The sequence below is a fragment of the Amblyraja radiata genome, chromosome 27 (assembly GCF_010909765.2).
Source record: "Amblyraja radiata isolate CabotCenter1 chromosome 27, sAmbRad1.1.pri, whole genome shotgun sequence".
NCBI classification, from domain to species: Eukaryota; Metazoa; Chordata; class Chondrichthyes; order Rajiformes; family Rajidae; genus Amblyraja; species Amblyraja radiata.
Window position 1 is genome coordinate 8,149,785 of NC_045982.1, and position 27,344 is coordinate 8,177,128.

At 45.1% G+C, this 27,344-nt stretch overlaps 1 protein-coding gene across 1 annotated transcript; it reads right to left on the minus strand.

Moving 5' to 3' along the window:
- LOC116988379 (membrane progestin receptor alpha-B-like) lies at positions 1 to 25,707 on the minus strand. The gene is made up of 3 exons (XM_033045039.1): positions 25,601 to 25,707; positions 25,201 to 25,384; positions 1 to 3,262 (listed from the first exon to the last, which is right to left on the minus strand). The coding sequence occupies exon 3, from the start codon at positions 3,222 to 3,224 to the stop codon at positions 2,166 to 2,168; it is 1,059 nt and encodes a 352-aa protein (XP_032900930.1). The 5' UTR covers positions 3,225 to 3,262; positions 25,201 to 25,384; positions 25,601 to 25,707; the 3' UTR covers positions 1 to 2,165.
- Between the last annotated feature and the right edge of the window lie 1,637 nt (positions 25,708 to 27,344).

Below are 27,344 nucleotides of genomic sequence, written 5' to 3' on the forward strand. Positions count from 1 at the left end.
GCAAGTCATTAGAATTTTAATCACAACTAGTTGCTGTGATGCACATTCAATGAAGCACAAGAAATCTTCACAACAGATCCGTAGACACTGGATACAATTTTATTTGTGTGGTACATGTGTTGAAAATGCTTCTCCACAAACTCTGCTGGCTTAGTCCACCCCACCCGAGAAAACACCACTTGATTAAGAAACGGGGAGCAGCCACATACTTCATTTTCCAACATCATTGAGGGATTACTGCAAAGTAACACAATGAGGAAGAAAAGAGGGGACATTCAGTTGTAACCTCTCACTCCTCATCAACAATGATCTCAAGTGGTCAATAAATGCAGTGCATCCGGCATGGGGCTTCTGACTGCTTCACTGGCCGATCGTAGGCTGACCTCATCATTCTTGGCTTAGTGAGTAGCACTCTTATTTGAGCCAAGAAATCATACATCAAACACACTTGGATGACACCCTAGACTTTTGAGGGCGTCATCTTCTGGTTGTGATGCAAACTCAGGTGGATGTAAAGGATTCCATGATATTTATGTCAAAGTATCTCTCAACCCATGTTATTAGATTATCTAGCTAGCTGTTACACTGCCATGCACATGTTTCTGTTTTCCTATTTTGCAACGTCTAGCTTTCCTTCATTGGCTAGATGCATCATTTAGAAGCAACCATTTATCAGTCGGTGTTACACATGGGACAGGTGGAGCGTGCTTCAGGTACAGTTCACACCCAGCGGGAGGAAGAGCACCAAATGGCCAGAATTACACAGGGGGCGTTTAAATCACGGCATGCCGCTAAAACATACAAATTTCCACAAAACAAACTGAAGTCGGTAAACACAACATTACACATGTTCCTTCACTTCCAGAAAGTTTGGGGCCGTGAAAGCACAAGAAGTCTCGTGCATCAACCACCTGTCACATCAATATGTGACATTGAGACAGGACAGGCAGCAACTCTCTCAAACCAGAGAGGTGTTGGGGAATGTCAGAATTGTCCAGATTTAAAAATATATACTATGGCACCATTTGCAGGGCAGGGGAGTTTAAAAAAAATGTCCAGTCTGAAAATTTGCAATTCCACCCCACCTGCCCTTAATGAAGACACACGACAGCCAAAACAAGCCAAACGACCCAGCTGATGTGGAGTTTGCATGCTTTCCCTGTAACCACATGAGTTTCTACCGGATGCTCCAATTCATTCCCACACCCTGAAACAGGAGGGTTAGTGGGTCACCTGGCCAGTGTAAACTGCCCCCAGTGTGTGGGTGTGTACTAAAAGGGGGGAACGTGATGGGAACAAGCGAGGATAGCTCACAGGAGAAAAGAAAATTGTTGGTGAATGGAATTATTCCAAGAGTCAACATGGACTCGATGGGTCAAATGGTCTCTGTATTTGTCAGAAGGAAATGTGGACGTACGGAAAACAGCCAAATGCTATTCAGTTGATCAGTGAGGAGTAGGAAAAGCCAGAATGGAACATATAATTAAAAGTGTTCTGGCTGCTGGGGTGTGGATGCATTAATTCTCGCTGAACAGCTTTGCTGCCGTACTTCATTTCCACCATAAACAGGTGGATAGCACGTATTCTCTCCACATCAGCAATAGTAACGTGACTATGTCATGTCCCGACACTTCTAAATGTTAGCTTTTGATGCACACAAGGTGAATGATAGTCAGCATCAGCCAACACTCAAGTTTAGAACCATCGCAATGTAAACTGTGAATATTATTAAAAATATATATTAGTGCGATTCAAGTGGATATGGACAAATTACATGAACAGGTAATAGTTAAGGTTGGTTGCCGGTCATGGTGCGACCAATGGCCAGTCTTGGCCCACTGCAGGTAGTTTGAGAACAAGGCAAATGAGAAATACCCCAAAAAGAGAAAATGCTGGAAACGTTAGCTGGTCAGCCAGCATGTGTGTAAAGAGAAAAAAGTTACCAGTTCCTTCCAAATCAGAACAGAAGAGAGATGGAGAAAGATACCCAAAGTTAACAGTCGACCAGCACCCAAACTCTATTCTGCAGTGGGCCATGACCTCAATTGGTCAGCTTTGCATGAACCAGCACACATTTGCCATGTACAATTTAAATGTTATGTAAAGAAGGAAGGTGTTCAGCACTACGTTGACAATTCCTTGCACAGCCACGATGCTTTACATCCTCATTTCTCCTTGAGGCCAAGTTTGACTCTGATGAGGTGCCTCATGTAAGCCACCGTGATAACACTGGAGAAGATGACCATGGCAAAACAGCCCAACACAGTCCAGGTGGAGTTGCTGTGCCAAGTCTGATAGAAATGTCGCCTGTGCTTAAAGTCCAAATGAATGGCTTCCAGCTGGGCCAGGGTACAGAGGACCATGAAGGCGTGGAAAATCTGATGCCCCTGCAGGAAAATGTCGCACTTTCCAGGGAGCCACTTCTCCGGGTGAGGACAAGAGAAGAAGTGAGCACTTATGAGGAAGAAGACGATCTGGCATTCATGGTACCAAATGGAGGAGTCAGTGCAACTGGAGGAATAGCAGCTGTATATCCGGTGCAGCACGGGACTAATGTCCAGCATGTAGGCCAGTGCTGCCGGGACTATCTGGTAGAGTTTGCGAGACATGGGGCGAAGCTGCTTGGCGTTGGATTTTGCATAGCAGCATCCCACACAGGACAACCAAGCCAGCAGGGTGGCTGCAGGGAGGTAGAAGGTCTTGATGAAGTGGTACCATTCCTCTTCGGCAGAATAGTAGTAGTGGACCAACGCACTGCCGTACTGATAGATCGCCACGCCGACGTAGTCCACGAAGAAAAAGGAGTAATGGGCAAGCTCGGAGCGAGCGTGCAAAAGGTGGGCCAGAGAGCTGCAGGCCAGGTAGGTGAAGGCGGTCAGGAGGAGGATCAGCAGCGGCAGCGCGTGCCGATCTGACCAGAAGTCCACCGTCTGGGAGAACTCCTGCAGCTTGAGGAGGACGATCAGCGCGGCGAAGAGGTGGGACCAGACGTTGACGGATTCGTTGTGCCGCAGGAACAGGGTGAAGAAGTAGTAGCGCCAGCTCTGCTTGACGGGCCGGTAGCCGGAGTGGATGTAGGGCTCCCGGAATATCTGCGGCACCTCGCAGTCCTTCACCGTGCACGGCAGGCTGGGAATGGACTGCTCCACCAGGCTGGGGATCTGACGGATCTGCTGGATGTTGATGAAGAGTCTGCCAATCTGCTCCATCACAACCGTTGCCATGCTCAACGTAACGCTGGAGATCTCACAAACACTGGTATCTGCAATTTGAGAGGAAAAAAAAAATCATTTATACTCTATATTAGGTTATAGTCATAAAGTCTTACAACGTGGAAACAGGCCGCTCGGCCCAACTTGCCCACACCAGCCAATATGTCCCATCTACACTAGTCCCACCTGCCTGCATTTGGCCCATATACCTCTAAACCTGTCCTATCCATGTACCCGTCTAAATGTTTATTCAACGCTGCAATAGTCCCTGCCTCAGCTACCTCCTCTGGCAGCTGGTTCCATACACCCACCACCCTTTGCGTGAAAAAGTTACCCCTCAGTTTCCTAATAAATCTTTCCTCCCTCAGTTTAAATCTATGACCTCTGGTTCTTGAGTCCCCTATTCTGGGCAAGAGGCTGTGCGTTTACCCAATCTATTGTACACCTCTATAAGATCACCCCTCATCTGCCTGCCCGCCAAGGAATAGAGTCCTACCCCACTCAACCTCTCCCTTTGGCTCAAGCCCTGGCAACATCCTCATAAATCTTCTCTGCACCCTTTCCAGCTTGACGACATCATTCCCATAACATGTGCCCAAAGCTGAACACAATAGGCAAGGCAAGGCAACTTTATTTATATAGCACATTTCATACACGAGGCAGACTCAAAGTGCTTCACATAAAAACATGTCATACAATAAATGAAATAATAAAATGAAATAAAATAGAAGAACTAAAAGAAAAGAAAAGCAAAATTAAAAATGCATTATAAAAAGTGCAAAAGTTAAAAGTGCAATGTAGTTAAGATTTAGCTGAAAGCTAAAGTAAACATAAAAGTTTTCAGTCTTGTTTTAAAAGTGGTCAAAGTTGAGGCAAGTCTTAAATCTTCAGGAAGTTTATTCCAGCTATTTGATGCATAGTAACTAAATCCTGCTTTCCCATGTTTTGTATTTACTCTGGGAATCACTAGCAGATTGGTTTCAGAAGATCTTAGCGGTCTAGAAGGCTTATATAGTGGAAGCATGTCAGTGATATACTTTGGCCCTAAACCATGTAGTGATTTATAGGTGAGCAGCAGGATTTTAAAATCAATTCTCTGACATACAGGGAGCCAATGTAAGGATTTAAGAATTGGTGTAATGTGCTCAAATTTTTTGGTCTTTGTTAGAACTCTAGCAACAGCGTTCTGAACAAGCTGTAGCTGGCTGACAGTTTTTTTTGGAAGACCTGCAAGGAGACCGTTACAATAATCTAGCCTACTATTAATAAAGGCATGTACAAGTTTTTCTAAGTCTTGAGCTGACATGAGTCCTCTTAATCTTGCTATGTTTTTGAGGTGATAGTAGGCCGATTTTGTTACTGATTTGATGTGACTGTCGAAATTTAAATCTGAATCCACAATACTATAAATGTGGCTTACATTTTCAACCATGGGAGGTCGTAGTATTGTAACTTCATTTGTGGTGAGTTGAGCAAAGCACTCGTGTTGATAGTGCTCCTTACATCAGCAGAGGATATCCCAAAGCAGTACATCGCCGATGCCCTTCTTTAAAGGCTTGGTCCTTACATAATGTACAATCTGCATTTGGTATTACTGGTATTACTGATGCAGGATCGCTGGTAAGTCCTACATTTATTGCTCATCCCTGATTGCTGAGTGCACCAAGGTCTTGCCAACAGTAATGACTAGATTTGTTTTTACTGAGACTGGTTGAAAGGTTAAATGCCCCCAGGACATTGAGAAGAACACTCAAGTATCTTTGAACACCAAACCTTTCAATCTCACACCGTTTAAATGAATAGCCCATGTTTCTATTTTTCCACCTGCTTGTGTTTGTTCATACACTTAACCCATCTATATCCCCCGAAGCCTCGATGCATCCACACTGCTCACAGGCTGGGATACATATTACATTTGATCCCCCTCTTCAAAATTACTGACATGAACTTGAAGAGTTGGGTCCTAGCAGCAGTCCACCAGTCATGGTCCCCCACGCTGAAATAGGCTTGCTAATTTGCTGGCTGCAAGGGAAAACCCCCTCCCCCCCAATCCACAGAAAGAATCAGTTTCAAGTTTCAAACCCGTCTGGCCTGTGGACTTGGACATCACACAACGGTGTGAACAGGAAAGGCTGAGACGGAGATAACGAGATTCTCTTGGATACACAAAGGAAGGAACCAAGCCTCAGCAGACGCTGGTAAACAGGCCAACAGAAGCACAATCACCATCGGGGATGATAACGATCAGGCTGAGGGATCATGACATCAGCAAACCCCTTATCATCGGAAGCCTATTGTTCATGCCAGATCGAAACTGGGAAACATCAAAAGAACCCCTTCTATCCAGAGGACCACCTGGGGGTTTCAAAGAAATCTCAGGTATAAAAGCCGAAGTCAAGCCAGAACTCTTTCTCTCTTCCTGCTCTTCCTGCTCTGCTGGACAGCTCGTGGGCCTGCATCGACTTAGCTGTGAGTATCCTGGTGACCTGGTGAAGTTCCCGAAATAGGAGGTTGAGGGGAGAAAGGTCAAGGGGGAGTATGCTTGCAAGTAAAATTGTGTTAAAGTAAGTTTCACGACGTGCCCGATAGTTTTCCGTCCATAGTCTTAGTTTAAAGCATAAGTTTAGCCACGTATTGTGTAGTGTTGGTGAGATTCGATTTCTCATTGTATAATAAAGCCTGTAAATTTAGACTTGCTTTGAGTCCATCTTGGTTTCTGTTTTCTCTCATCGGCACACTCTGGTCAATTCAACCTTTTTATCATATCCCACCATAATTCCGAGGTCTAGAACCTAGGGGAATCCTTTTTGTGGAGTAAAAGGGAAACGCAAAACCCCTACAGAATGGGGTTCCTGCTCTCTTCCCCATTCATTAGCCAATCCTCACACTCCTATTACTGAGCATTGGAATCTCTCTTCTGTGGACCTTATTGATGGCTGGCAACTGGCATGAATAAGGATTTCAGTAGAGACCAACACTGAATGCAGCAACACCACACCAACCTGCGAGTATCTCATTTGGAAACTGACGTGGGCTAAATCTAATTGTCAGGAAAAGCAGTGGGGATTGGGGTAGGGACGTGTGCTTTGCAGGTATCTGAATGAGAGTCTAGACTGTGTTCCAACTCCTCCAGAAGCGGAAAAGCATGTTACTCTAAATACCATGCCTCTGATTTTGTTTAATAATCTCCCGTGTGGTGTCTTGCCAGGTGGCATCTCTGGAGGACATGGATAGTTGATATTTTGGGTCAGAACTCTTATTCAGACTGATTGCCGTCGAGGGGAGAAGGCTGGAAAAGAGATGGGGATGGGACAAAGCCTGGCAAGTGGATACAGGCGAGGGGCGTTTTTGATGAGCAGACGGGTGGACAAAGGCGAGAGATAAAGGCTGGATACAGGCAGCAAGTAAGAATTGCATTATTCTATCTGGGACAAAGGACAATAAAGCACTCTTGACTCTTGAGATTAAAAGGAGCAAAAAGGTTGTCAGATAAAGAGAAGTGTGAAGTCAGAGGAAAGGATATAGATGGGACGGGTGGAGGAGAGTGGGAAGGGAAAGAGGGGCAGGCGGGACACAGGGAAGATGGTCTCTCTCTTTGTCCAAGTAGTGAATATCAGACTGGTTCAACTTGTTTAAAAGCTGTGCTTGGGAATGTGGATGGGAGAAAAGAAAATGACTGAGAAATATTAGGTCGGCGAGTGGAGTCTTTCATTTAGCTTCACTACAACAGAAAGTACAGGAAGCCCTTAGAATCTACAACAGTCTATATTTAACCTGAAAAACTAGAATCATGGCCACTACAAACGCTCTGCAACGCAGGAAAGCACAATTTTTACTCAATAATGTCAAATAAATGTGTTTTCAGAATATGCGTCTTCTGAGATCAAGGAAAGGCAAATACTATTCACAACATTACAAACGAGCGGGGCAACTTTGTCATTCACCGCCACCCCCACAATAAAGGACATGCATTTTTTTTGCACGTGCAGGGAACGATAAAGAACTGCGTAGGAAGGAACGGCAGAAAGCTGGAGCAACTTCAGAGAGATGCTGCCTGTCCCGCTGAGTTACTCCAGCTTTTTGTGTCTATCACGATAAAGAACTGGTCAGCTACTTTAGAAACATCGAAAGGTTGAATATTGGCCACAAACACGCCTGTTCTTCTCTAAAAAAAGTTGCCACTGGATCTTTTGTGTCCATTTGAGGCTACGGATGCGGCCTTGGACTAATGGCTTTTCCAAACGATAGCACCTCGGACAGTCCAGCACTGGTTTGGTGCCATGTTAAGGATCAACTATAACTTTAGATGCTCTGCTCTCTGAATGAGAGGTAAGAGTGGTCCCAAATAGATAACTCTAACAAAATTCAACGCAGCAGCAGCAGCAGAACAGAAGGAGTTATTCTACTGCCTACAGCTGTTGTCCCCAAAACATCTCCCCACTGCTCGTTGCCTTTGGCTGGTTCCCTGACTTCTGAAGGGCATTTGGATCTTTAGGTCATTATTAATTCTTGCAGTTCATTTAAATCCAGTTCCGTCCTTTGATCATCATGCTTGACAGCTAAGAAAACAAAATTAGTTGGAACAGATCCTCACCCATACAACACACAATGCATTCAAGGTCTTTCAAGCCCGATAACTGATACTGGTAGCATGCGAGAGAATCACAGGGACACATCTGATCAGGGATGCCGGTGCTCACAGGATGATTCAGGGGAAACTGGACTTTTACCAAGGTTGATGTTTGCTGAAGTTCACCTTCAATTTACCAAATGATTGTCCTCCTCTCAATCGTCCACACACTGGGCGGCAGAGTTGCTGCCTTACAGCGCCAGGGACCCGGGTTCGATCCCGGCTACAGGTTCTGTTTGTACGTTCTCCCCGTGACCCGCGTGGGTTTTCTCTGAGATCTTCGGTTTCCTCCCACACTCCAAAGAAATACAGGTTTGTAGGCTAATTGGCTTGGTGTAATTGTAAATTGTCCCTCATGCGTGGTTGTGCAGGGATCGCTAGTTGGTGCGGACTCAGAGGGTCGAGGCGCCTGTTTCTGCCCTGTATCTCTAAACTAAACCAATGTATACATTGGTCCTTGAAAAATGGTGGTACATTCCATTCAAGATGAAAGTACCAGAAAGTTATTAAGCGCTGTGGTAATTTTCTTTGCCATACACTTTCCAAAATGATGTCTGGACTGGTACAAAAGTGTGCTTCCAGATTCAGGCAGTGTACTTCATCTACTTTACTAATCTCCAATTGACGAGCTAATTGAGCACTCAAACCAATGCTCTCCTTATTCAACATCACACTGCAGTGCAAGAGAATACAGAGAGTTGGCTTCATGGAATGAAGCAGAGGGTGATGGTGGATGATTGTTTTAGTTAAGACAGGAGGCCTGTGACTAGTGATGTGACTGCTCGGCCCATTGCAGTCTGTGGTTTATATCAACGATCTTGGTGAGAATGTAAACTGCATGGTTAGCAAGTTTGCAGATGACACGGAGTGAAACTGGGTGAATAGTGTTGATTGTTATCATAAATTGTAGCAGGATCTTGATCAGGTGGGCTGAGGTGTGGCTAATGCAGATAAGTGCAAAGTGTTGCATTTTGAAGAGTCAAGCCAGGGCAGGGCCTTCACAGTGAATGGTCGCGCCTTGGGGAATGGTATACAGCAAGGGGAGAAACTAGGAACAGGTACATAGTTCCATGAAAGTGGATAGGATGGTCAAAAATGCTTTTGGTATATTGGCCTTCAAAGGTCAGGGAATGGAGGTTTTGCTGGAGATTGTGATGTTGTGTTATTGCTGTGGTGGAAAGAGCGTTCACGTCACGGCCCTGTTTCCACAAATCTTTCCACCACCACGCACAAGAAGCGCCAGACAGATACCATTGTACGCAGATGCCTGAGAAGTGTGTTCAGCTCTGGCTGAACAACTTCTAGTCTTGTGTGTGGACTCGATAAGAAGAACACATTGGTGAGGCTGCATTTGGAGTATTGTGTTCAGTGTTGGTCACCCTGCTATAGGAATAGGATGATAAAATGAATGCACAGTCTTTTACCCAGAGTAGGGGAATCGGGAACCAAAGGATATCGGTTTGTGAGAGGGGGAAGAACTAATAGGAGGTACATAAAAAAGCTGGAGAAACTCAGCAGGTGCATCAGCATCTATGGAGCGAAGGAAATAGGCAACGTTTTGGGCCGAAACCGAAGGGTTTCGGCCCGAAACGTTGCCTATTTCCTTCGCTCCATAGATGCTGCTGCACCTGCTGAGTTTCTCCAGCTTTTTTGTGTACCTTCGATTTTCCAGCATCTGCAGTTCCTTCTTAAGAATGAATAGGAACTGGACGGACAGATTTTTCCACAGGGTGGTGTTTATCTGGAAGGAGCTGCCAGAGGAGGTATTTGAAGCAGGTACTATAGCAACATTTAAATGATATTTCGACAGGGATATATTTTCGAAAGATATTGGCCAATCTTTGGCCAATCGTAGGTGGGGCATCTTGGTCAGCGTGGACAAGTTGGGCCTGCTTTCATGCTCTGACTAACAGCAACAAGGGATGGGCAACTAAATGCCGGAAGCCCACACCCGTTGAATCAATAAAATAGATAAGACCAACGGTGCACAGCAAAAATAGGTAGAGCACCAACCTTGGCCCAGTTTGAACCAGTCCTGAAATCCACTCATCGAGCAAATCAACACTAGAAGCACAGCCTGGTGCAATGACCTGCCGGTCTATTGGGCATTCGGTCAAGCAAGCAGATTATTTCATGGTGTGCCGGGACGAGAGGGAGCCGAGTACAAACAAAAATCCACCATTTTTCTAAAATTAAACATCAGGGACGTCAACCCCAGTAAAAGTATCTGGAAATCAAAAAACTAACGCTGCTGGAAATCTGCAATCATAGCTGCAAACTATCAGTATCTGTGGAAAACCTGAAACATTAACTCTTGTTCCCTTTCATCAATGCTCCCCTTGGCCAGTTCCATCATTCTCAGTTTTTAATTAATCCCTCCACGTAATCAGTGTTGGCAAGTTATTCATTGTATGTGTGAGCACAATATAGATGCAAAGTCTATTATGCTTCTGTGTATTTTTTTCCCACATTCTCCGCTTGTGTATTTGCACCATGTCTCGGTCTATTAAAGGCCATACAATACAGAATCCATCATGGGGGGGAAAAAAGACCTCTGTTACCATGGTTACAAGACTGTTTACAGCACATAATACTTAGTATACAGGCGGTTAAAACAATACCTCTCCTACCAAGGGCCCCATACCCTCATTCTTCCCATGTTTATTAAAAAGGAAGGTGAGACCTCTGATGGAATCCTGTCTGTGTTTGTGACAAAAAAAATCCCACATCACACATGGTGCGTATAACTGTACGACCAACATTTCCCCCATTGGATGCCCACCTAAATCCACCACCCACTGTTGCAGAATCTGTTGGCCAACTGATCCATTGTCTCAGTTGGCCAACAGGAACAATCAGTCAATCTTACCCCCCCTTCTTTCCCTTCAATGCACATTTCCGAAGATCTCTCCTGGTCCCAGAACACTGATGCAATTATAAAGAAAGCACATCAGCGCCTGAGAAGATTACGGAGAGTCGGTATGTCAAGGAGGACTCTCTCTAACTTCTACAGGTGCACAGTAGAGAGCATGCTGACCGATTGCATCGTGGTTTGGTTCGGCAACTTGAGCGTCCAGGAGCGGAAAAGGCTGCAAAAAGTTGTAAACACTGCCCAGTCCATCATCGGCTCTGACCTACCTACCATCGAGGGGATATATTGCAGGGGCTGCCTCAAAAAGGCTGCCAACACCATCAAGGACCCACACCATCCTGGCCACACCCTCATCTCTCCGCTGCTATCAGGTAGAGGGTACAGGAGCCTGAAATCTGCAACATCCAAGTTCAGGAACAGCTGCTTCCCCACAGCCATCAGACTATTAAACACAACTTCAAACAGACTCTGAACTATAACAGCCTATTGCGCTTTATCTGTTTATATACACACACACATACATATATACACAGATACATATACACACATAGATATATATACACATATTATTATATACATATACCTGTACATATATATATTCTATAGTATATGGACACACTGATCTGTTCTGTATTTATGCCTACAATATTCTGTTGTGCTGCAGCTAGCAAGAATTTCATTGTCCTATCTGAGACACATGACAATAAACTCTCTTGACTTGACAATTTTTACTATGTGTTCACCCAGCACCCAATTGTCAGCCACAACCGAGTCTGCGCTGCAGTAAAAATCAAAATCACCGTCCGCGTTTAAATGTTGCCTCTTGTTCTTTTGCCAGTCGCCTTAATTCTTTGTCCTCTTGTTACTAACCCCGTCACCACTAAAAAGAGTTGCCGTTTATTTGCGCTTCGGAGTCAGTGCCTTTAACCTGGGTCCCTAATAAATGAAACAATCCTTCTCAAACATGCCCTGCCTCCTTGTATGGCTCTTGGAACCGTATGCCGAATTCTCCTGCACAGCTGACTTTGCTTTTGAAATCTATCCCAGCTTTGAGTGAATGTGTCGTTGTTTTGAGATTAGCCGTGTTTTCATCAGCAAGTTGCTGACTGGGTTTACCCAATCTCTACTGTTTATTACTTCCTGACCTAGTGCTTTCAGTACAGATAAAAAGATCTGCAGTGGAGGTCCAACAGTTATTCTGGTCGCTGGGCTCCCACTGCAAATATCAGAGGTCTTAGAGGTGGATGAATAGGTGTTGCACATGTTGGGGAGGGTGAATGGTCTGTCTATGCTGGCCAGCAGCCAGTTGGGTCTGTGCTGTGGGTTGGGGTGGGGGGGGGGGGGGGGGGGGGGGGAGGAAGGCATTGGAACCTTGTTGCTCAGGGAAAGAGCCAGGGTCTTGCGGCTTCAATCAGATTTCAGGGGAGGTAGGACTCACCCAACAAGGGTCAAGTCCAGCCCTGCACCAGGAAGGAACTGCAAATGCTGGTTTAAACCGAAGGCACAAAATGCCAGAGTAACTCAACGGAACAGGCAGCATCTCTGGAGAGAAGGAATGGGTGATGTTTCGGGTCGAGACCCTTCTTCAGTCTGAAGGTCTGAAGATTAAGGACTGGGACCTTCAGCCTGAAGGGTCTCAATCCAAAACATCACCCATTCCTTCTCTCCGGAGATGCTGCCAGTCCCGCTGAGTTACTCCAGCATTCTGTGTCTACCTTCCCCAGGAAGGTCAGGTTGTGCTCAGAGTTCCCAGTTATGAACCCTCTACAAATAAATGTTGTCCAGCTTCCTTTGCAATGCCCAAAGCCAGTACTGTTTGATGAATTGCAATCCACACACATGTTACTCCTGAAAATGCCTGGCTGGACTTCAAGAGTAACATCAAACAACCAGGAAATTATCATCATGGAGCACTCCAAGAAAATACAAGACTGAACCACTTCCAACCCTTCACTTACCCCTCCAAATCTCAGAATATGGTTGATCTGATCACAATGTCTGTCTGAAGCAGGGTCCCCGACCCAAAACATCACCTATCCATGTTCTCCAGAGATGTTACCTGACCCGCTGAGTTCCTCGTGCCTCCTCCCAACCAATGCTTCAGCACTGATACGTATCACAGCAACATTTATATTTTGTATGCATTTAAGGAAAAGTTAGATAAGGACAGGAAAGGTCACATTGATGATGTCAGCAAATTATGCAGAGCATGAACACGCTGGAATTGTTTGTTTTATTGAATTAGGTTCTGTATTATTTTATGAATATATTTACTCACACACACACACGCACGCAAATGAGGAGTAGATCATTCACACCCTCAGGTCTGCTCTACCATTTGAAAAGATGTTGTATGTTGCAGCAGTACAAGGCATTGGTGAGGCCACACTTGGAGTCGTGCGTTCAGTTTTGATCACCCTGCTTTAGGAGAGATGCCATTAAGCTGGAAAGAGTGCAGACAAGATTTGTGAGATGTAGCTCAAGAAGGAACTGCAGATGCTGAAAAATCGAAGGTAGACAAAAGTGCTGGGGAAACTCAGCGGCTGCAGCAGCATCTATGGAGCGAAGGAAATAGGCAACGTTTCGGGCCGAAACCCTTCTTCAGACTGAGGATGTTGCCAGGGCTCAAGGGATTGAGTTGCAGAGATAGTTTGTGCAGGTTGGGACTTTATTGCTTGGAGCCTAGGAAACTCAGGGGGTGATCTCACAGATATGTCTAAAATTATACCAGGCATAGATAAGGTGATTGTAAACAGTTTGTTTCCAAAGGTTGGGAATCAAGAACTAGGGGGTATATATTTATGGTGAGAAGGGAAAGATTTAAAAGGGAACCAGAGGATCAACTTTTTCCACAGAGTGGGTGGAGGCTGTATGGAATAATAATAATAATAATAATAATAATACATTATACTTATGGGCGCCTTTCAAGGACTCTCAAGGACACCTTACAAAATTTAGTAAACAGATTACAAAACATGTAAGCGGAATGAAACAAAATAAAAAAATAAAAAATAAAAAAAGTAAAGACATCAACAATACACAATTCAAAGAGAGAGCAGCGGCAGCTAATCGCGCCAGCGCTCACTCTCCCTTCCGGAAGCCATCTTGGAAACGGAACAATAAGAATCTTTAACATAAGAAACATCCCCCCACGATGGTTTCCACCATGAGGGAAGGCACAAAGTCCAGTCCCCAACCCCAGTTCACCCATAGTCGGGCCTATTGAGGCCTCCACAGTTGCCTCTACGGAGGCCCGATGTTCCAGGCCGTTCTCGCCGGGTGCTGTTGCTCCGGCGTCGGGAGTCCTCACAGCGGCTTGGGAACCCTGGAATGGCCGCTTCCGTACTGGAGGCCGTGGCTTCCGAAGCCGACAAGGCCATCGAGAGATCCCAGGCTCCCGATGTTAAAGACAGCGCCTCCACCCGCAGCTGCCCGCTCCACAGACCCGCGATGTTATTCTCGGCGGTCCCAGCTCACCGGAGCTCCAGCGCGGCGACCCAGGCGAGGCATCGCCCGCTCCGCTCCGCGGTAGCGCTCCAGCGCTCCAGCGCTGTGCCGCCACCGAAGCCAAAGGTGCTGGGCGGTCCCACAGGAAAACGCCGCTCCAAGCCCGCTGGTAGGCCACGAGGACAGGTCGACGGTGCAGCCCGGAGAAAAGCTGCCTCTCCGACCAGGTAGGGACCTAGAAAGTAGTTTCCCCCCCTCACATAAAAAAAGTCTAGACCTCCTAAAAACAAAACACAAAACTCACTAAAAATTAAGGAAAAGAGTGAAAAAGACAGACAGCTGCTGGCTAGGCAGCCGTGCCCCAAGATGGCGCCCACACTATGGAATAAGTAGCCAGAGAGTGGTTGAAAGATTACAATCACAACATTTACAAGACATTTTGGACAAATACATTAATAGAAGACTCTACTCAACTTTATATGGTACTAAACATTATTCCCTTTATCATGTATCCGTACGCTGTGGATGATGTGATTGTAATCATGTATAGTCTTTCAGCTGACTAGTTACCACACAACAAAAGATCTTGCTTGGCATGGAGGCATTGTGCCAAAGTATCCATTTCTGTGCTACACCACCCAATGATGCTAACGTCATAGTTGATAGATCATCAGTCCCTACACATCTGTCAATCCCCAATAACTATTGATTCCATTATTAATCAAGCAACCATGTAATTCTGACCTAAAAAGATTTAAAAAAATTCTGCTACCATCACCCTTTGAGGAAAAGTTGCTAAGAATCAAGGCCCTCAGAGAAAAATGCTCACTTCTGTTTTATATGCATGTTAATTGACCCCAATTCTACATTGTCCCAGGTGATACATCCTTTCTGCATCCATCCTGTTAAGACCCAGATGTCTTATATGGTTCATTCCTAAGCAACAAATAAAAGTATAGTGTACTGCAGGTGCAGATGCTGGTTTAAACTGAAGATAGCAACAAAAAGCTGGAGTAACTCAGCGGGTCAGACAGCATCTCTGGGGAAGAAGAATAGGTGACGTTTAGGGTCGAGACCCATCTTCAGACTGAGAGTCAGGGGAAAGGGACCAGTCTGAAGAAGGGTCTCGAAATAAAACCTAGCATGTGCCAACTTTTACACAAGACGTCCAGCCATTCCAGGCAACAGCTGGGGATTCAATGCACTTATAGTATAGGAGCAGGGAGGTTGTACACGGCCTTGGTGAGACCACAACTGGAGTATTGTGTACAGTTTTGGTCTCCTAATCTGAGGAAAGACATTCTTGCCATAGAGGGAGTACAGAGAAGGTTCACCAGACTGATTCCTGGGATGGCAGGACTTTCATATGAAGAAAGACTGGATGGACTCAGCTTGTACTCGCTAGAATTTAGAAGATTGAGGGGGATCTTATAGAAACTTACAAAATTCTTAAGGGGTTGGACAGGCTAGATGCAAGAAGATTGTTCCCGATGTTGGGGAAGTCCAGAACAAGGGGTCACAGCTTAAGGATAAGGGGGAAATCTTTTAGGACCGAGATGAGACAAACATTTTTCACACAGAGAGTGGTGAATCTGTGGAATTCTCTGCCACAGAAGGTAGGTGAGGCCAGTTAATTGGCTATATTTAAGAGGGAGTTAGATGTGGCCCTTGTGCCTAATGGGATCAGGGGGTATGGAGAGAAGGCAGGTAGAGGATACCGAGTTGGATGATCAGCCATGATCATATTGAATGGCGGTGCAGGCTCGAAGGGCCAAATGGCCGACTCCTGCATCTATTTTCTATGTTTCTATTTTTCTATGTTTCTTACCCTCCGTACCGCAAGCTTAGCCCTAGTCTACTCAACAGCCGGGCTAATAGCTGCCACACCAAACGAGTTGACACTGTCCTTAACTATGCAATGTGGGTCATCACAGGGACGCTTAAGTCAACACCTTTGCAGTGGCTCCCTGTCCTCTCTCATATCGTCCCTCCCAGCATATGCAGAAGGGAGAGGATGTTGAAAGGTTGGTGCATCATCAAGGATAACCCTGGCCTTACCATCCATGCCGACTTGAACAATCCGCCCCACATGCGCCTGAAGTCCCACAAACCCTTCTGGTCTTCCGTTAAATCCCTGGAAGACTTTGACTCCAAGACCGAGTGGCACAGAGCCTAGAAAGATGCCAACCTTAACAACGGAGAGGTCATCACAGATCCCACAGTGAAACCACTAGACTTTGACCTCCATCGCAAGCAATGGCTGACCCCGAACAGAAACCGCACCCTCCGTGCAAGAACAGCCCATCACCTGCATAAGTGGGGGATGGCAGACAGCCCTGCTTGTGACTGCGGACATCCAGACCAGGCCATCCCACACATTGTGAATGACTGCTCACTGAGGCTTTTCCCTGGGGGCATCAAAGCCCAGTAACTGATGCTGTCCTGGCCTGGATGTCTGCCCTTGATCTACAACTTTAGGCTGTGCATGACATACGCAAGAAGAAGAAGGCAGCATTAAACCTTGTAAAACATCTTTAAACCGTTTCCCAACTGTTAATATCCTTAGCTTATATAGGGAGACTTACACTTAACACAGCAGCCAGACGTGGTTTCACTATTAAACAGCACTACTTTTGCCTTCAGTTCCCCTTGCAACAAAAGATAACAATCCTAATCAATTCCTTATCACTGCGTGGTCAGCAGATGCAAAGTCACCAGTTGCCATGTTCATAAACCACCACCACATATTCAATCAACTCTCCACTAAATGTCTAATATGACTGATGCATCAAAGCCAGGGATGAACGACTTCACTTCGAATCAGAACGCAGCAGAACACAGGAACAAGCCCTTACGGTCGACAATGTCTGCTGAAAATAATGCTAAATTAAACTAATCCTTTCTGCCTGCTCGTGATCCATATCTTCCATTACTGCCTGTCCCGCTGAGTTACTCCAGCATTTTGTGTCTATTTTCCACTCCCAACATGTTTATATGCCCATATTCCTCTTAAATGCATTGATTGTAACTGCTTCCACCACTCACTCCCCCCCCCCCCCCCCCCCCCCCCCCCCCCCCCCCCCCCCCCCCCAGCAATGTGTTCCAAGCACTTTGCAAGAAACTTCTCTTTTCTTTAAACTTTCTCCGTCTCATCTTATAGTTTTGTGGTGTAGTATTTGAAATCTCCATCCTGGGAAAAAGACAATGACTATCTCTGTTATATGACCATTATCTAAGTCTCTGATAATTTTATCAACTTCTATCAGGACTCGACTCAAACTCCAACGCTCCAGACAAAACAATCCAAGTTTGTCCAACGTATTTTTATAGCTAATACCTTATAGCTAAGATTACAGCGACTCGGCATATTGAAGAGGATTCTCCTAAACTTCTACAGGTGCACGGTAGAGAGCATTCTGACTGGTTGCATCGTGGCCTGGTTCGGCAACTTGAACGTCCAGGAGCGAAAAAGACTACAAAAAGCTGTGACCACTGCCCAGTCCATCACCGGCTTTGACCTCCCCACCGTCGAAGGGATCTATCGTAGTCACCGCCTCAAAAAGGCAGCCAAAATCATCAAGGACCCACACCATCCTGGCCACACACGTATCTCACCACTGCCATCAGGAAGAAGGTACAGGAGCGTGAAGACTGTAACGTCCAGGTTCAGGAACAGCTTCTTCCCCACAGCCATCAGGCTGTTAAACACAACGAATAAGCTATGAGCTCTGAACTGCAAAAGACTATCTACTGCATCCGCTGCTCTAGATGTCAGCTGATTTACATCGGGGAGACCAAGCGGAGGTTGGGCGATCATTTCGCCGAACACCTCCGCTCAGTCCGCAATAACCTACCTGAACTCCCGGTGGCTCAGCACTTCAACTCCCCCTCCCATTCCCAATCCGACCTCTCTGTCCCGGGTCTCCTCCATTGCCAGAGTGAGCAACACCGGAAATTGGAGGAACAGCACCTCATATTCCGCCTGGGTTGCTTGCGTCCGGATGGCATGAACATTGAATTCTCCCAATTTTGCTAGCCCTTGCCGTCTACTCCCCTTCCTTAACCCTCGAGCTGTCTCCTCCCATCCCCCCGCCCTCAGGCTCCTCCTCCTCCCCTTTTTCCTTCCTTCTCCCCCCCACCCCCCATCAGTCTGAAGAAGGGTTTCGGCCCGAAACGTCGCCCATTTCCTTCGCTCCATAGATGCTGCTGCACCCGCTGAGTTTCTCCAGCATTTTTGTGTACCTACTATATTATTATATGTTATTTGCACTATATTTGTTATTTATTTATTGAACTCCCTTTATATACAATGTTTACATATTCACATATTCTGTTGTGCTGCAGCGAGTAAGAATTTCATTGTCCCGTGCGGGACATATGACAATAAAACACTCTTGACTTGACTAATCTCGGCAGCATTCTGGTAAACCTCATCACCCTCTCCAAAGCCTCCACAGTCTTCCTGTAATGAAGCAACCAGAACTGGCACACAATACCACAAATATGACCGCAACAAAGTTTTAGACGACTGCAATAATGTGAAGAAATGGAGAAGTGGAACTGTTATCTTGGGAATTGAAAATGCTGACGGGACATTTGTTGGAGATGTTGAAAATTTGCGAGGAAAGAAGAAGAAACAGCATCAAATCGCAATCAGTTTATTGGCTAAAAAAAAGGAAGATGGAGACATTTTGTTTGATTTAAGAAAATGCAAAGAGATGAAAATCCAATGGCAACAGATTTAAAAGGAAATTTAAAATAAATGATCAAACAGAAACAGTTTTAAAATTGAAATAGAAATCTCAGGAAAGTGTTTGACAGGTAGTTGCTTCAAAGGGTCACGTGCAAATGAGGGGAAAATTACTATTCCTCAACTTTTCCAGACTCAAAGAGCAGGCGCTTCAACACTTTGGGATTAAATTTAAGTATCTTAGAAGTAATGTCACTAAATTCCACTAGAAGCAGCAGGAATAGAGGCAACTCCAAACTCCGTTAGTCATCCTCCCACTTCTTAAAAGGGAAACTACTTTCATGAAGTCTAGGTAATCAAGGGAATTCAACCCAGAAGGACTCAGCTTTCTGGAAGAACACTGCCCTACTGCAGAAACCAACTGTTCTACCACAAGTGTTCAAGCCTGCAAAATCGATCAATGCCTCCGTTTGAAAATTCTCATCCTCACATTCATCCCCCCCGCAGGGTGTCAGGATTCAATACCACTATTTAAGACGAGAAATAAGTTTCCTCAGTGGTCTGCAGTCAATATTTAGCCCTCAACAACATCACTAAAGAGTTATGTTGTATTCATTCTACCTTCTGTTGTTGAGCCCACTGTGCACATATATTGCATAGGATACACAGCAAATATAATGTCACTATATCCAACCAAATCAATCCGCCTACTTATCTGTAGACACAAAATGCTAGAGTAACTCAGCAGGACAGGCAGCACTCCAGCATTTTGTGTCTATCTTCGGTGTAAACTGGCATCTGCAGTTCCTTCCTGCACATTCCGCCTACTCATCTTCTACGTGACCTTCCTCGTGCTGTCTTTCCAAATATAAATATAATAATAAATCACCAGGAAAAGGTGTTGTGCCACAGAATGTAGACAGCTTCGGTAAATCTGGACGAGAAGGATCCCGGTGAGCCGCTGCCATACCAGACAGCAGTCTGGCTCGTCCACCACGGAACAGGGAACCCAGACGCAGAGAGACCGGATGCAGAAAGGCCAGACGCAGAGAGACTGGGTGGGCTGTGGCCTGTAAGGGGGGAGCCGCCGAGCTCCCAGGACATTACAGAGCCAGTGTTTGGAAAAATAATAGATTCCCCACTAAAGAGAGAGGAACATCAAGAAACAAAAGAATTGTAATGAAGTCAGCAGGGACATTAAAGGGAAATATCTTGCTTGACTAATCTTTGTTAATTATCGAATAGATAACAGAGAGAGCATACTGACATTGATGTATTTAATACCTACTAGACTTTGGAAGTCCTCTAGAAAGGACCCACAAAATGGATTGCTGAACACCAGACAATTCAAGGGAAAATAAAAGAGCAAACCGGATTGCTGTACTGGCTGTTTTAAGACAGAAAGCAGAGAATGGTTGTGAAATGTAGTTAAAGGTGGCATGCCACTGTGATCAGTGCTATTCACAATCTACACTGATGGTTTAAACTCTGGAGTCAAGAACACAATTTCTAAAGTTGTGGTTGAGTGAGAATATGCGCGAGTGTGTGTATGTGTGTGTGCGCGCGCGCGTGCGTGTGTAGGAAACAGTCAGCACTGAGGATCACTGCAATGAAGTATAGGACATGGCTAAGCTTGGACAATGGACAAATAACTGGCAGATAAAGCAGGTCACGAAATTAGCGGTTGCCCGGGTGCCATTGATCACCCAAAGTGACGCCGGGCAACCTAAACGCCGAGTCATCTTGCCCAGCATGGCGACGAAGGGTCGGAGTGAATGACGAGCCCCGAACAGCGGCTCCACCGACTCCTCCTTTAAACATACTACCAAAAGAACATTTGCTGCAGTTATGTCCTTTGGCCATCTCTTGTCAGTCAGTGTAATGTCAGATGGGTATAATCGGTTTGAACAGCTATTATCATAAAATGCCTGTAGAAATGTCCTTGCAACCTGTATATTTTGTTATGGATAAATTATGTGGGAAGCGAGAGTGTTTCTGTGCCAATAGCAATAACGACCCCATGCTATGGCCATTTCATGGTAATTTTCGATCCTTCACAAAAAACATGCTTGCATCAATCTGTAGTGTGCATGGTTAAGTATATATGTTACCATGGTCCAGGATTTATTGACACAGGTTGATCATATGCTGAATAATCCAACCACATTTTTGTTTGGAAGTGGAAGGAACTAATAGAATTTGCATTAATTGCATTGTGTAAAAAGAGTTGAGATATTGTATTATAATTTTGCTGCATGTCATTGTGGTATATATCATGTCTTGATTGGTGAATATGGTTAGTTTGTGAGTTATTTGAAGCAGAAATAATATGTGAATGTAGACAAAAGTGCTGGAGAAACTCAGCAGATGCGGCAGCATCTATGGAGCGAAGGAAATAGGCAACGTTTCGGGCCGAAACCCTTCTTCAGACTGATGGGTTTCGGCCTGAAACGTTGCCTATTTCCTTTGCTCCATAGATGCTGCCGCATCCGCTGAGTTTCTCCAGCACTCTTGTCTACCTTCAATTTTCCAGCATCTGCAGTTCCTTCTTGAATATAATATGTGAATGCTTCATTGAGCATAATTCCGAATGGTAACCTCGCACTTCGTCCGAGCACATTATCGCACGCGTCATGCCGTCTTAAATGACAACCTAAACTGTCATTTGGCAACCTAAAAAGCTGTCAAGGTTGCCCAGCTGGCAACACGGAAAAAAAGTTAAGTGAGAGCCCTGTAAAGTTCAATGCCGACCAATGCAAGGGAATATATTTTGAATGGAAGAACTGAGAGGTTATTTAGAACTTTAAACCTGCAGTGGAGATAGGGTGGTGTTTAGTTTCAGTCCAGTTTAGTTTATTGGCACGCGTACCGAGGTGCAGTGAAAAGCTTTGGTTGCGTGCTAATCAGTCAGCGGAAAGACAATACATGATTACGATCAAACCATTTACAGTGTACAGGTACATAAGGGATTAACGTTTAGTGAAAGGTAAAGCCTGTAAAGTCCAATCAAAGATAGTCTGAGGGTCATCAATGAGGTACATAGTAGGGTCTAGTGAAGAAGGGTCTCGACCTGAAACATCACCCATTTCTTCTCCCCAGAGATGCTGCCTGTCCTGCTGAGTTACTCCAGCTTTTTGTGTCTATCTTTGGTTTAAACCAGCATCTGAAGTTCCTTGTTGCACAGTAGTTCAGGACTGCTCTCTCGTTGTGGTAGGATGGTTCAATTGCCCGAGGGTGGGAGAGTGGGGTGTGACAAATGGGATCTTGGAGTACACAAAACCATTCAATGAGGGTTACACCCGGCAGCTTGGCCAAGGTGGATGGAACCACAGCATGCACTGCAGTTTCTTTCCAAAGGGATTGAGCGTGCTAAACATGTTTCGAACCATGACTAGGCCACACCGAACAGTTCTGCGTATTGTTCTAATCACCACCCTGGAGAAAGAATACGGAAACAGAAAGGATCCAGAGATGATTTACATGGACGTAACGTGAAATACACAGGCCGTCTCTCTTCTTCACATGATAAAAGAGGGTGTTGAATCCACACAAAGCACGTTTAAAATGATGAAGCGGGTTTTGAAGGAATGGAGTCAGGGAAATTATTTCCACTTCGGGAAAAGATCATAATGAAAATTCATCAACACGAGGCACAGCAACGTCGATAATCTGCTAGCCTATTGTTTGGAAATCCCAATCGTTATGGCATCTGTGACACCCAAATCTGTTTCCCTTTAACCTCATCAACACCCCATTTCCCGAGTCACATATAGCTCGCTCACACTCCCTCTAACCACAAGGGTCCCCATTCCAGAGGCCCTTCTAGCTCCGTGAAGCCACATTCCCCATGCTCCTATTAAACTCATTGGAGCCCTGTTTAGTTTAGAGATACAGTGCAAAAAACAGGCCCTTCGGCCCATCGAGTCAGCACTGACCAGCGATCCCCGCACACTTGCACTATACCACACAGCATAGGGACAGCTAACATTCAAACCAAGCTAATTAACCGTAAGAAGGGTCTCGACCCAAAATGTCACCGATTCCTTCGCTCCTTAGATGCTGCCTCACCCGCTGAGTTTCTCCAGCATTTTTGTCTACCTTTGATTTTTCCAGCATCTGCAGTTCTTTCTTAAACACCGAGTTACTCCAGCATTTAAGGGAATGTTGAAAATTGACAAGCAATCACTTCTTTGGCACTTGTGCAATGATACTCTGTTAAATAATGTAACATACATCAGTATCTAGTATTTTTAACTTTCAAAAACAAAAATAAACTTGGTCATTAAAAAGATTATTTATTTTTGAAAACAAATAACTTTGTTATTGAAAGCCTGATACTCCTTGATCCTAACCTCTTTTTCCCTATTGAAACAATTGTTTTTATCAAGCGATTTCCTGTAATACAAGCTTTCTTGGGAACGCAACTATCATGTTGGAGACTAATTGCCTGTAAATGGTCACACTAATTTACACGGCATAAAAACAGACCATTTGGCAATGTCACTTTTCAATTATAAGGCCACAGAGCGCTGGAGTAACTCAGCAGGCCAGGCAGCATCCCCGATGAACGTGGATAGGTGACGTTTTGGTTTGGGACCCTTCTTCAAACTGATTGTGGTCCTCACCCCTCCCCCCACAATCAGTCTGAAGAAAAGTCCCGACCCAAAAACGTCATGTATCCATGCTCTTCAGAGATGCTGCCTGACCCCCTGAGTTACTCCGACACTTTGTCCTTTGGTGAAAACCAGCATCAGCAGTTCCTTGTTTTTACATTACTTTTCAGTCAAGTCTCCTGTTATCAGTCCTCATCTAAAACTTTCAGTGCAACCCTTTAGTTGTTTTTTCCCTCCTTTTAAGTACACGTATACTTGTTGCTTCAATCATTCCCTGTGGTCATCAGTTCCATATTTTCATCACTTAAGTTTGTTTTTTTACTTCCCCGCTACACCTTTTAGTGACCACTGTAACACTCCAATATCCAGCACCCTTAGAACTGTCTTTTTCCTCGGTAAATACAGAGGAGAAATAGTAATTGTGAACCTTGCCCATCTCCTGTGGCTCTACAGAGGTGACTGCTTTGATTCCTGAGAGGTCCCACTCTCTCTCTCTCTAGTTACCCATTTCCCCCTTATGTATTTATAAAATATTTTGGGATTGTCCTTAATGCTACCCGCCAGAGCTATCTCCTGGCCCCTTTTTGCCCTTCTGATCTCTCTTTTCAGTTTACTCCTTAATTCCTGAAACTCCACTTGATCCCAGCTGCCTATGCCTGTCCCATGCATCCTTCTGGTTTTTGACCAACGCCTCAATTTCCCTCGTCAGCCAAGCTTCCTTGCGTTTGCCTGCTTTGCCTTTCACTCTAACGGGGACGTACATATCCTGGGCTTTCATCCGCACACATTTAAAAACATCAGACTTGGTCGAAGTTCCTCCCCCCTCAAATAACCTGCTCCACTCAATTTGAGGGAGACCTTCTCTCATACTCTTCAAGCTGAGCCTCACTATCTTATGTGTATATGAGAAGAAACTGGATAGACACAAAAAAGCTGGAGTAACTCAGCAGGCCAGACAGCGTCTCTGGAGAAAATTATGTAACGTTTCAGGTCGAGACCCTTCTTTAGACTGAGAATCAGGGGAAAGGAAAACGAGAGATATAGACAGTGATACAGAGAGATACAGAACACATACGATACAATACAATATATATTCAAATGAATAAAATATATGCAAAAAATAATAAACTGGATTTGACCCTTAGCCACACTGGGGTAAAATATACATTAGATAATTAACCTTCCAATTTACAAGTCTTTGGGATGTGGGAGGAAACCACATAACCACAGTGAGAACAGGAATAACACTCACAGACAGACTGGAATAAACTAGGGGGTCTTGACCTACGAGTCTGCTAGCTCCAAGAACTTTGAGTAGACTCGCACTTTCCAAAAAGTAGCACGTTTTTCACGTTTCCTACCAAAAAAATTCCATCTCGGATGCCACACTTCCTGACTACCTACCCTTCATACAAGGCAAACTTTAGCCGCAAAAAAAGCCGTGGGGAAACACATGAAAACAAAATGCAAGATCTTCTCTCATCTTTTAATTCTGCCCCTGTTGGAATTTGAGCGGTTAATCTGGCCTCTGAATTAACCAGATTAATTCAGCGCCCAACCCCATGCAATCATTATTCCAAGATAAAACGAGAAAGCAAAACACACAAACTTTCATTCCCTTTAAACTCTTCGCAGCGAAGGAGCTGGAAATTCAGCTGTAAATTATTCTGGAGAATCGAGATGGATCCAAGGGGAGCGACAGCCCGGCGCTGAGATCCATCCACCCAAGTACTCACAATTTCGCCGAAGGAGACAGTCCTTTCACAATCCCTCGCTCACTTCCGACGAGCAGTTGCCTGCAATTAGGAGGCATCTCTTGAACACCCACCAGTTCCTTGCAAGCTGGTTCACTTTGTAAAGGCGGAGTTGCAGGCGCACATCGTCGGTGACCAAAAGAGATATGATTCCAAATGCATCCACCTGAAAAATGTTCCCGAAAGAAACCAGTCAATGGTTAATGCACTCCAGCTTTTTTTTTGTGCCTATCTAATGTTAATGACAGATGCAATTATGCAACAGTTAGTAATATCCTTCCACAAATGGGGGAGAAATAAAACCATGCATGCACTTCCAAATGGGCGACACTGGGTTTAAACTTTTGAACAGGTATTTGAAATTGAAAAGATGGCTCTTAACTGTTGCATTTAATAGCTGTGTGATGTTTGGAGCAGCCAGGGCGCGACTGGCACGGCACTACGGTGCTGCTACTACTGCTCCTCTCCGCTTGGCGCCGCCTAGCCAAGTCCCGGACGCGGCCTGTCAATCACCTGTCAGCCCGCCCATCAAAGAGACAGACCCGGCCAATCACAGACCTGGGGATTACGTCACCTCGCCAATCAGAGCGCCTGGGGCGGTGCCTGAGGTCCCGCCCCCCTCTTCCCGCACCACGTGGTCCCGCCCTGTTGCAAAAACAAGTCGAGGAAATGAATAGTCCATGGTGGAGGGAGCTAGGGGTGGGGCATGGAGACAACTGTGTTTTATTTTCTGTTTACATTGAAGGTCTACACTGGCAGGAAATTGCAGAACTTTTATTTTTATTAAATTAACTTTTGACTCATCTTTGTTCAGCCTGCCCCAGCTGTGTAATAAAGCCAATCCACAACCCCTCTTGGGCCAAATGTTTCCTCTCAGTTGTTTTTCTCCATGTCACCGGGCAGTAGTGGGAGAGACACAAAATAAGAGGGACACGGCATCCCAGCTCGATCGAGGCCAGCGCCTCCGGGAATGGGATTATATTGGAGAGCATGTTCACATTTAACAGCAGATGTTAAGACAGCAGGGTTGTTGAGATGAGATCTTTCAGCAAATGTGAAAGCAGAAAGATCCAAAGACGAATGAAGGAGAAGCAGGATAGACACAAAAAGCTGGAGTAACTCAGCGGGACAAGCATCATCTCTGGAGAGAAGGAATGGGTGACGTTTTGGGTTGAGACCCTTCTTCCGACTGAAGGATAAACAGGAGTTAGGTTGACCTGGCCAATAATCATCCTTCAACCAGCTCAGCTAGATTACATGTGTAAGAAGGAACTGCAGATGCTGGTTTACACCGAAGAGAGACACAAAATGCTGCAGTAACTCAGCCAGTCAGGCATCATCTCTGGAGAAAAGGAATAAGTGATGTTTTGGATTGAGACCCTTTATCAAACTGATGAAGGGTCTCGACCTGAAACGTCACCTATTATTTTCCATTTCAGCATTTTGTGCATCTTCAGCTAGATTACATTATCTGTTCATTGCCACTTTGCTTTTCATGGGAGACTCCTGTGCACAAATTGGCTTTGCATTTTTGCAATGATTTTTGGAGGTAGATGATTTTTTGGCTGGTTTGTCTCAAAGCACAGCCCCCAAATAACCAAGAGACTAACAAAAACCTTTTCACCCAGAGGAAATGACTTGGACTTGAAAGATACAGCATGGTAACCGGCCCTTCGGCCCATTGAGTCTATGCCAGCCATCAATCACCCATTCACACCAGTTCTATGTTATCTGACTTTTGCATCCACTCCCTACACACAGAGCAATTTTATAGAGACTAATTAACCTACAAACCCACATGTATAATCATGTATAGTCTTTCCGCTGACTGGATAGCATGCAACAAAAAGCTTTTTCTGTACCTTGGCACACGTGACTATAAACTAAACTAAGCCAACCTAAACATGTCTTTAGGATGTGGGAGGAAAACTGAGCACCCAGAGGAAACACACACGGTCACAGAGGGGAACGTACAAACTCCACAGACAGCAGCCGAGGTCAGGATTGAACCCGGGTCCCCGACACTGTGAGACTGCAGCTCCACCAGCTGCACCTATCCCTATTCAAGAGAGAAAAGAAAGCTTAGTCATCTGATATATTCAATTCAATTCAATTCAACTTTAATG